The sequence below is a fragment of the Hypomesus transpacificus genome, chromosome 18, assembly GCF_021917145.1.
Source record: "Hypomesus transpacificus isolate Combined female chromosome 18, fHypTra1, whole genome shotgun sequence".
In the NCBI taxonomy this organism is placed as follows: Eukaryota; Metazoa; Chordata; class Actinopteri; order Osmeriformes; family Osmeridae; genus Hypomesus; species Hypomesus transpacificus.
This window is the reverse complement of record NC_061077.1, coordinates 8208761-8220605: the sequence shown is the minus strand read 5'-3', so window position 1 is coordinate 8220605 and position 11845 is coordinate 8208761. Positions and strand designations below refer to the sequence as shown.

General features: G+C 37.7%; 1 protein-coding gene across 4 annotated transcripts; it reads right to left on the bottom strand.

The window, feature by feature from the left end:
* Positions 1–4688: 4688 nt before the first annotated feature.
* foxp3b (forkhead box P3b) lies at positions 4689–11729 on the bottom strand. Of its 4 annotated transcripts, XM_047041104.1 has the most exons (13): positions 11699–11729; positions 11121–11179; positions 8059–8222; positions 7492–7612; positions 7202–7379; positions 6970–7074; positions 6764–6851; positions 6616–6690; positions 6105–6258; positions 5795–5871; positions 5514–5615; positions 5257–5378; positions 4689–5044 (listed from the first exon to the last, which is right to left on the bottom strand). In XM_047041104.1, the coding sequence occupies exons 3-13, from the start codon at positions 8218–8220 to the stop codon at positions 4987–4989; spliced, it is 1242 nt and encodes a 413-aa protein (XP_046897060.1). In that variant the 5' UTR covers positions 8221–8222; positions 11121–11179; positions 11699–11729; the 3' UTR covers positions 4689–4986. The 4 variants fall into 4 exon arrangements, with proteins under 4 accessions (XP_046897060.1, XP_046897059.1, XP_046897061.1 ...); XM_047041103.1 differs by lacking the exons at positions 11121–11179; positions 11699–11729 and adding an exon at positions 10933–11114; XM_047041105.1 differs by lacking the exons at positions 11121–11179; positions 11699–11729 and adding an exon at positions 10868–10938.
* Between the last annotated feature and the right edge of the window lie 116 nt (positions 11730–11845).

Below are 11845 nucleotides of genomic sequence, written 5' to 3'. Positions count from 1 at the left end.
AATTGAATTGGCACAATAGTTTGGCACAAATTTGAATAGTCAAACTAAATAAAACAAGAATATTCAAGAACAAATTCATTCATGAGTTGGAGTTGGGTAGACAATGGATTGGATCAAATGTAAACGTATACAATCTACACAAATGCTACCACTTTCTGGTTAGTTAAATTACCATAATTTATTATTCACCAGGATTTGGGCCATATTTGAAGTAAGACATCTGCTTGTGGTGAATCTGACAATTTGATTTTAAGAAGTTGCTGGAGGGAATTCCAGTGAGTTCATGCTGAGCTGCTGAAGAGAGATGTCGCTGTCATTGTGCTCTGTGGTACTGCAAAGCACTGGGAAAACTTAGTACGGGAATTCCAAAGATTCCAGGCAGTCCAGCTTGGTGGCACACAACAAGAGGCAAGGCAAGCATAAGGGGGATTAAAGCACAGCATTCACTTCCCAGTCAAGCCATCCCTATCCTGTTTGTGTACCCTTAAAACAAATGACAGCTCTCTCCTTGGAGCCTTTGTATGAAAAGGTCACCAGAGTAAGAGGCTCGTCCCTCCTCTCCCACCAAACTCATGTCATGCAATGTGTATAATCAGTTAGACTATTGTGAGTTTATCTGAATAGCCACTGAGGATTAAGGAGATAAAATCCAATTTCAGATTCCCAGACCTTTTTACATGTACTCATGAACATTTATAATCCCATCTATCTAACCCATTATAATATACTGCACAAAATAAAAATATTTATCACAACAGTAACAGTATTTCTTTAAGGAGGTTGACTTATCCATTCAGGAAATGGATCCCATCCTTTGTTAAACACATAATTGAACCACTGTCATTTATTACAGTTAATATGTACACTCTTCATCTCATACTCAACATTTCCAATTGAAAGTATTTGCACCAAACAGGGTTTCCAGTGGATATAAGGAGACATTTCCTAAAGATTACTTTTAGCTTCAGGACAGAATGCTATCAGAGTAAAAATTAAAAAAAACATTCTCTATGCTGTGCTTGATTAGCCCATACAGAAGCATCCTGTGGAGAGCTACACAATGAATACATCTCAACAGTTCTTATCTTTTTGTCATATTTATTATGTGCAAGGAACACATGTCATATAAAGTTGAAGATGTCATAGTTCTCAGTTAAATTCAGCACCTATATTGATTATTATTCCATTTATTCATAGCTTCATACATGCCCCCTGAACAAAACATGCCTGCAAAACAGAACTTTCATTGTAACAGGTGTTGTACCTCCAAGCCATCTAACCTTTGAGCACAATCAAAATCAATTATGCAAAATAAAATTGAAATGAAAACACTAAAGATGAGCTGTGCCTTGTGTGATACAAATACTAGTTGGTATAAATAATAATGAGCTGCATGAACTGTCCATGCCCCTCCTCTGTTCATTCCTCTAGCAAAAATAACCATTTTTTTAATTTCTTCATTTTTAGTTTTGGTAATGAAACAGCTCCGACATACTGTAGTTATATACAGCACCTGGACAGCAGGTACTGCTTGGATGGAATTCCTTAGAGCTTACAAAAAACGACAATGTAATAATAGTGCTCGGGTCTAAAGAAGGAATGGGCCATCTGTCCAAGGGAACTATAAATCTATTGTAACTTTATGTTGGCCAACTATATGTGCAGAAAATCACATAAAAGATGCTTCTAGTAATTTTCCAACTCATCATTAATACATTTTCTTTTATCTTTCTCAGAGACTGTTGTGAAGACTGCAATATGGGGAAAGCTAAACATAACATTGATATAGATTACTGTTATTACTATTACTTCACTGCAATATCTTACTCTAGATTTCTTATAGTATTGTTATCAAATACTGTAAAGTGCAGATAATTTTACTGAGGAACCTTGGGCACATATTTCAAAGTGATTTTTATCTTTCTTTTAACTGACAAGCGTGCTCAACTGCTGTGTTTAATTTGTTTACACCTTGCTAGGGGACATCAGTCGTACTTTGGGCAATTATCTTTGTGCAGCCTGCAAGCCCGAGACAGAAAAATAGGTGAAAATATGCAGGTTATCGTCTGTCACGCCCCAGGCTGCCTCACTCAAATGTCATGGCTTCAAAGTTGTGGAAAGTCCTTAGTTGTCAGATAGCGTCAGGGGCTTGTCATGCCTCCGGAGGGAGAACCCCTGCCAGTGAAATGGAAAACATTTTTTTTTGTTCTTTTGTCTGTGGTTCAGAAGAAGACTTTTCTATTCCTGTAAGGCAGCGGGATTCGTAAAGGCACAAGGGATACAGTCTTATGAGGGAACATTTTGCCTGTTTTTATGTCTATACAAAATTATGTATTCATGTAATTTAACTGCTGGTAACATGTCATCCTGTAAACAGGAGACACTGGTATCAAGAAACGGTTACTATATCCGTATAATGATAATACATGATAAAGTGTGGGGTAATGTATGAAAAAGCATGATCTATTTACATTTATTAATTCATAGGCAAAAAAGTCTCAAAGGCTGGGCTGGGATTCAAAAGATGCAATATTCGGAGGAGCATGTTCTGTTTTACCTCTTAATACCATTCAAAACGTATGATATAGAAAGGCAAAAACTAAAGTGATGCAGATTACTAATGTCATCAAATTAGACTAAAACCATGATACTACTGTTACTGAACTTTGCAGTATGTATGGTTCACTACAGCAGTTGCTTAATGTTTTGATGCTGGTTTGCAACCACAGACCCTTGATGGCTCAGATATTTAGTCAACAAATATCCCATAATGCCCTAGAGTGATTGGGAAAATGAAACAGACTCAATGTTGTTGTTGTATGCAAGGGATTTGCAACTGAATACAAGCTTTTATACTTTGTATATTTGCTTTCACGTTGAATTGTGTCCATACTTAGGATTGTATAAAATAGAGGACTGAAACACTGAATTTGCTTAATTATTAATTGAAAATTGTATGCAAGTGTTGAAAGAAACTAAATTTAAAGGTCCTATTTTGGACTTTTGCCAAATATTAATATGTCTATCAAATTTGTATATGCCTTGAGGGTATCAAAAAAATTATAATCTGACTTTACTGGTCCAATAGTTATAGCGGGCAATGTTTGATGGTTGAAAAAAAATTCAGTAGTGGCCTTAAACAAGTCTTTGCTAGTATAGATTTATGACTTTGCTGTGAAACTGAGAATCAAAGTTTGAAAACTGTCATCTCTGCAGTACTCTCATCCTGTCAAATATGCTTTGCCTGAGGCCTTTGAATGAAAACTACAAAATTTGCAGGTGTGAGATTTGCAGTGAAGCATAATAAATATTTTTGAAGACCTGAAACAAACTATGGGTCAGAATGTGTCTTTTCTGTCTGGGGAAAGAAAGAAAGTGGAAACACAAGTGCAAAAACACCCACATCAGATGAAATTTGATGAAAAATGGTTTTCACTATGAAATCTGCTTTCTCATTTGAAAAGCTATTCATAAGAATAAACCACCACATCTTTTATTTAGGTCATCAAATTTATCAGGTCAATGAAAGCAACTATTTTACATACATTTCTTATTTGTCCCATTTACCTTCCATTTCTTCACATAGGCTCACACACACATACAAACCCTTTATAACTCACTTTCTTATACATTATTGACAGTCTGTTCGTGTAATTGTCAATGTTAAAATCAACTGAGGACACCTGTTTGATGGCTAACATCCACAAATCCAATAGAAGGTGTAATAAGCACCTGCCAGCATTAACTGCAGTTGAGAGGATGTGGAAAGTAGAGGGACGAACGCTGCAAAGGTTTCTCAAAGAGGAAGTGCTCTCAATAGGTATGTGTAATTAAGCTGGTTTAGCCTGGGGTGTACCCCAGGCAAGGATAAATATCCTCTTGACGTTTCCCCTGGTGTCATCCTAGCCATGCAGACCCAGATCAACAACACCTGACCTAGAGAACAAGCTTCTTTGATGTATTTGATGCAAATGTATCCATGGGCAATGTAAATTCTAAGGTTGACAACCTTGATCTAAGAAAAACACACTGTCTTATAATACAGTATTTAAGAATTTGAATTTAAGCTTCAGACATCAGGAGTGTGTGGTTCATTAGAGGCATGAGGCAAGGAATAGATTTAAAAACGTTGCCAAGAAACGGAAAATATTTGAGTGAACAGACAGTTTTTCAAACATGACATACAGTAAAGGCAATAGTCCTAATGTCACTGAATACACTGGTTTACAGAACGTTACTGCAACATTAAATGGCAGGAAGGACTGAAAAATATATATTATACACTGTAGTCATCACAATACTGCTCATGCAATTCTGTCTGAGTTGGTGGGAAAAGGAGTCTCAAGTTCAATGGCAATGAAAACGTCAAGAACCAAACAAAAGAGGCTGAAGGCGCTGAGGAGCAACAAAGGCCCCAGGAGCATTTAGAAATACATGGAGGAATCATGCGGGAGGTGGGCTTTTTACCCGTGGTGACAGACAAAACATGGAACCACAGGGGAGCTAGGCAAATGGGTTTTATTTATATTTAACCTTCTGACTGCAACTCACTGGGAAGCCAGAGAACTGCAAGCTGCTCATGTTCAGATGAGGGGATTGTGGAGGGAAGGTTGGCTGTTTTTAATTCATTTTTTCAACTAAGTGGGTGATTGTATTTGATTACTTGAATTAATTAATCATCCAACACATTATCAAAAACTTGAATTTTATTGTTGCATGTATACATATTACCTGAGAAGAATACATAAACTGTCAACTTGCTACACTTTATTTTTCCAATATAATACACAAAAAATATTGCTTAATATTCTGTTCTTTCCATTCACTGCAAATGCAGCCACTCTACCAGTGAAAGTCTATTTAAATATTAAAATCTCACATTTTATGGAAAACAGTATTGGACAATACTACATTCTGGCACCCTCTGCTGAGCAAAGTCTGAAAGCATCAACCCGATTTGAACTGTACATGAGTTGTTCCCTGAGCTCATGGTTCCTCCGGACGAAAGAAAGAGTAGGGTGTCAACCATTTCACAGGATGATCCCTGAAAATTCACAACCATTGCATTACTTAATAGGCTGGAACAAAGAGTTACAGAGCTCTCATTGGTGCGTATAAAATAAACATGAAAGACGTTTGTTGGCCAAGTGGTGGTATTTTTATACCTCAGCTAATAGGTTTACTAATGTTAGTTGGGTGTTTTTGTCAATACACAATACAGGCGTTCAAAGAAAATCCTACAATATATGAGCATACCTGTAATACTTCTGTCCCTTCCGCATTTGATATTCAGTTTCATCCACAGTCCAGACAGCCCCTTTGCCTCCCTCCACTCGCACAAAACACTTGTGCAGGCTAAGATTATGGCGCACAGCGTTCTGTGGAGGCAAAAAAGAGAACAAAAATATTTTTTGTTACCAGTCAAGTTACCAGTGTACAAATCAGAATGGGGATATTTTCCTGTGCTCAGGATAAATTCCTGTCTATTAATATTATTTGGAGTGATCCCAAACCTTCCAGGTGGCAGTGTTGTGTCGGAAGTAAAAGAACATAGTGGTGAACCAGTTATAGATCTCATTCAGAGTACGCTGCTTGTCTGGAGACTCCAGTATAGACTGTAGATGTAGAGATAAGAACCATGGGCTTGAGTCATACACACACTCATATTTTCCACTCAGTTCATTGTGCATCTGTAGTAATATCATGCAACATCCGCCCACCCCATTGATCTCACTCCCTTCACATAATATTACAAATTAGCAAAGTAGCTCTTTACGGAAATCCATCAACTCACCCATCGTATCAGGCAGGCATAGGTGTATGGAGGTCTGATGTTGTTGTATTTGTAACACTGGATCCCTGGGACCACATCTATGGAGCATCCCAACAAAAACATGCCCATGCTTGAGATGAATTCTTGAGACTCTTGAAACAAACACACAAGACAAACATCCCTTTCGAATAATTTTTAATAGTGTTTGTTTAGACTAAGTGAAGATGTCAGCAGTTTGAGTGAATCAGTGTTCAGGGCTGGTTGGTGCTGTGCTATGATCATATTATCCGGTGTTGGAGAGATGCCTGTCACGGACAGGGGCAGGTGTTACCTGGCAGTAGATGGGCAGTGCCAGCAGGCCAGAACTCGTGCTGCGCAAGCTCCTCTGGCTCTTTAGTGGCACAGCGTGGCACTTGGTCTCCATCTGCTGCCCGAGCCTGGGACGTGATGAGTGCCAGGCTGTAGGGCCAGTCTAAACCTGCCCTCTGAGAAGCAACATTCAATAACACAGAAAACATGAGATCATCATGATCACAAACATACCACCTCTTCATAGGTACTGTGCCGTTTACTCATTTTGAAATGTATTAGATCAGTTTCTTGAGCTTATGCATTGAACTACTAACTATACAAAACATGGTTCCAAATATATACAGTACCAGTCAAAAGTTTGAAAATGTTCTAAATGTGTCCAAACTTTTGACTGGTACTGTATGTTCAACCATTTAAAAAAAAAAAAGAATGCAGTATAAAATGTTTCCTCACTAGTGTTGAACACACAAATGTATTATCTAAATATATAGTTTACATCATAAATAAATACTGTATATAATCAGACCTACCAAATCAGCTGACTTGTTTTGAGATAGGTGTAGATGAAGTTGCATTTCGAAGAGTTTCTGTTTTTCCAGAGTCAGCTAAAGAAAAAGACCTGTTAACTTTCAAGTTCAATTGACTGAAATATGTTAATTTACTGTTTATGTACCACACCTGGCTTTCCATATACTGCACCATATCTTGTTGTATCCTCCACTGTGCAATGCTTTTGTCTCCATAGCTATGGTCAGCATGAAGGTGTCTGGAGATGTGATAGAAGATGGCAAAGTAATGGTCATAAATATACCACATAGATACAAAACTTTGACATCTTAATTCATAATGACTCATTAAACCTCTAGGAACATAATGAAACTTACTTCAGAAAGCTGGTAAATTCCTCAAATACTGAATCACAACCTGGCCAGCGGCAGAGGCCGTTCAGAAACAGAGTGCCGACACTCCCAGGGTTTGGGAGACTTGGGCTGCAGGGAGATCAAACATGTCTCACAAATGGCACACACACACACTCACATGAAGACACACGCAGCTAGAAATCAACCTGTCTGTTTATTTCTAAGGCAATGAAAATATAATTCGGGAAATGCTAACCCATTCTGATGCTTGCTGAAGATGGAAGCTTCTAGTAGACCGTCTCTCCTAGGAGAAGGGGTGGGATCAATATGCCTGGGAGAGGGGCCAGATTGCAGGAGAGAAAACTGTTGATGGCTCATGCCTGTTTCCACCTCCGCCTTGCACTGGGCGATAGCTTGAGCTGAACCAGGCTCCACTAGAGAGGAAGCAGTGGTTACAAAATGATTTGCAAACCTAAAGGTGAGATCAAACAGATTGGTGCAGCAATATTTTTCAGCGACGTGTACACAATAAAAAGGTGGGTGTACCATGGTGCCGCCTGTGAGTCGTTCTGACAGCCTGGCGCAATACAGAGGGTCTGTGCTGGCCGGACTGAGACCTACCAGGCAACAGTTTAGAAACCTGCCTCCTCTGGTCATCTCCGGTACACTAAGGGTAATAAACAATATGGCCTCACACAATGCCCTTTAACAACTGTCATACTATAGATGCTATTAGATAAAGCTTTAAATATGAATGGATCAAGAAAGATTAGGACTGTGGAGGTGCACAAGATTTTTTTTTTGTGGTAAAATCAAAAAGGTACTGAAGTGTGAATATGAAGTAAAAAAGTTTTGCTCAACTCTGCAATCAAACATGATCACACCAATTTGATGATGAAACATTAGATTTGTCTAATATTGAAAGCAACTGGGCCCAGGGAGTTTAATAGTTTGCATTTAAAACTAAAGTAGAGCTAAAGCTATTTGTAACTTTCAACTCCTCAATCTATTCAGCCTGAATATAATCATCAACTGTAAGTGTTTTGCAAAGTTGTGCTGATGAAAAGTGGTCTCTTTGTATCATGGACGAAGGGATGTAACCTGTGTCCACACCTGAGCTCCAGAGGTATAAGTCGAGGGTTGGGGCGACAGAAAATCCCTGGGGGGAGGCTGTGGTTTGCCTGGTACATCTCCATGTTCATGCAGTTCTGCCTGCTGCTGTCGCTCACTTTCTACACGCCCACACTTTAACCTCTCAGTCTCGGTCTGTGGCATTCCTGAAGCAGAAAGGAAATGGTTATGGTTCAGCCTGGTGCAAGTATTGTCTAAACACAGCCCCAAAAGATGAGCTGTTGGTGCTTCAAACTTTTACCCAGAATAGTTAAAGAATCCACAAAAACTATACATACTCAGCACCATTAGAAACAAAGGAAACCATATGTAAATAAATGTTGGATGTGTGAGACAGCAACAGGTTGCAAGAACCTTTGTTTCCTCATCGGAAAGCAAAAAATGAAGTGGAGTTCAAACACAGTCTTGTTTGAAAGGCTCTGTGGTTGTGCACAGGTGCAACCTTTCACTGTGTAGACAACAGAGAACAGATCGAGCTGATAGCATCTCAGGTACATACAAAAAACTAGAACTAGAGGGAAAAAAGGGAAAGCAAGATGCCCCAAATATTTTCCTTTTAAAGCAAACTGGACTAACTATTAATGTTCCCCTTTGCCCTGTTCCAAGAGTAAGAATGTATTTTGTCAATTTCATCACATCCAAAAACAACTGCGTTATACAAGTTGAAAAGTTTATGCTCAAAACTGCTCAGCTGCTGCACAATGAAGTGAAATCCTTGCCCTACCTTCAGTAGGTCCATTTTAAATAAAGGAGGCAAGAAGGAAGTGTGCATTTTCACAGTAAACAAACATGTCCTTGAAGACGACCACTGTGTGCATAGGTGCAGATGTTGCACGCCCGCGGAAACAGGAATTCAGCGGAAAAAGAAAGTACTTAAACTTTGTGGGTTATCTCTTTCATCTACACTGTCTGAACAAAAACAAATGTGTCTTTTAAACAGAGATTCAATCAAAGATAATCAAAAAGGTAAATGGACCAGTCACATAAAAAACACTTTTTACATTGGAGGGATGGAAGGCCGCAAAGAGTTGTTAATAAAAAGTGACCTAATTGTTGTACATACACTAATACAAGCATTACAAATGTAAAACCTCTTACCCTTCTCAAAATGTATGATTTGAGTAGGATCCTATTTTGCGCCATCCAGAATAGTCAAGTCCATTCAACAACAATATGGAAAGTTTATCATGCCTCATATCAATACCTTTTGCAGCGTGGGTTGTTATTACTCACATTAGTGACAAATAAGTATATTCTAGTGAAATATTTGGGGCAATGTTGGATGATGCGCTTATCATGCCTGCGTAACCATAGCATACATATAATCGCCATAACTACAAAGAGTAGTTGTTTCATTATTACTAATTTCCTTTTGTCTCTAAAATGAAGCGTATGTAGAGGGTTGGACCAGATAAAGCTGGTATCCCATTATTAAGGAACAATTTAGTTCAAACTATTAACACTCGATTATGTAACAATACACAATAACAGATGGTTAGTCGGGTTTAGGGTGCAGATTAGTGGCCATTTGTTGAACCTTTTGTGTAAAGGTATCATGTATACTACCTGGAGTTGTACCATAGGAGATATTAATATATACTTTACTTTAAGCTACAGTACACTACAAGGTCCAAAACCAAACTTGTGAAATCTAACATTGCTGTAGTGTCCATTGAACATTCAAACATCACTGTTGTGTATTGCTGTTTACTCTGAAGCAATTAGATTAAAAAAATACAGTAGAGACAGATTGTAACATAGACTTACTGTAACATAATTACTTTGTAGCCACAATCACCCAAAAACAAATGTGTGTGAGAATGTTGGAATGAGATCATCTTACACACTACAATTGTGTCTGAATGACTCACAGTCTCCACTTATAAGCTGTGACTAACTGATCCCTATCAGCTTTTAGTAGAATTGTGCCTATATTTACTGTTGTATAAACTTAGATATTGTACAGCAAACCATGGTTGCTCATCCTATTGGTTGGAACAAAATAATGTTCCTGTATATTAAGAAGTACAGGCAAAGTAATGTCTTTGTTTGTAATATCAGTAATATGTACAGCTGATTATTGTTTATGTCAGTGTAAATGATCACCTTCTCTGTAATGTGCTGACTGCAAAGGAATCTTCAAAAGAAAAGCTCAATCATTTCCATCCTGAAAATGTGCGTATTACAGATCGAAAGTTTAGCCATAGAAAGACCGAAGACAGCATTCTTCCCATGAGATGATTCATAGCTTTTTTATATATCGAAAACACATATTTTTGCTGTACAGCTTTCTTGTGGTTACATGTATTGATAAAAGAAATGGTCACTGATAAATAACAAACAAAAACATATTTCTTTCTTGCCACAAAATGCTTCACAATTCAATATAGCCACCGCACCGCCAATATGACTATCACAGAAGTTCTATAAGGATTTTACTTTGAATTTAATGTATACATATATTGTAATATGGTACTTTTTCTTGAATGTGAAAAGTATATTGCTGTATAAAATCCAACCTCTTCCCCAATTTTCACTGTGTCAATATTTAAGTTGGTTGAAATTGTGTAAAGTAGTATGAAGTGTGACACCTTTTCATCTCTATCAACAGAAACAATGAACAGAAAGAAGTGCTAATGGTAATGAAGTACTACATTTTCTATTCTTTGAAGAAAGAGTTCACCACCATGAATTAGCCAAACATGCATTCTCCCTTTGTGAACCTTCCCATCCTTCTATCAGAGTACATACTGTACCGTTTTAGCTGTGCATTCATACCAACACAACTTACACAAAATTAGATGATATAGATGCAACTTCCACCTTCAGAAAATTCTCTTCAGTCTCATGACTTACCTCCAGTATTCCCCACTTCTATATAAAAAGCTGTCCTTGCCGCTCTCTTTTCACAGAGCATCGTTTAGTAAACACCTGTCAACTGGATTGTCACTTTTTTATAATACTGTACAAACTCATTGAACCCTGAAGTTAGGGTTGTTCTGGAAAAACAATGCAGTAAATGCAATGACAAGTATTGGTCTCACCGTGTAACTTTTGTATCTCCAGTTCACTTGTCTCTTCCTGTTGCTACGTGGATGAGGCACTACAAAATGAAGAGGGAAAAAAAATGTATAGGTGAGGGAGTGTTCTTATTCCATTAGGGACGTTTATGAATGTCTGTTTTGCCTTGCTGATGTCGTTGAGGGTTTTGCATCTGCTAACAATAACAGCAAATTAAGTTATTATATTATATTTATATGTTTGTATCTTAGCTTATTGCATTCCCAGTGTACAGGACACACAATTGTGAAGTTTGGTGGTAGAATGATAGATCACTGTTATTCTTTTATATACTTAAACAATTTCCTGTCATTATTATTTTGTCCTTAATTTCACTATTAAATGAAATATCTACCGGGTTTGATGCTTGTTTTGGATACATTTGCGTTTTATAGCTTAATTTGTTGTGTTTATTAGGAACAAGAACCATTTGAAATGTGTGATACTTCAGGTCAAATCACGTCTTTAACATTTTTGTAACTAACATGATACATCATTTCAGAGAAGTGAATAAAATCTCTTTGGTTAGAAAACATGCAGTATTATCATTTTTAGCACTCACCTCAAGAAGCCCAAGCCGTAAGATATAAGTTTAATGCACAATGTGTACGCTGTATTTATAGGTGGAAGTTGGAAAAGATGAACCAACCTCCCTATGACAAAAAGTCTACTACTAATATACAACTTTCCATAACTGTGACATATGTGA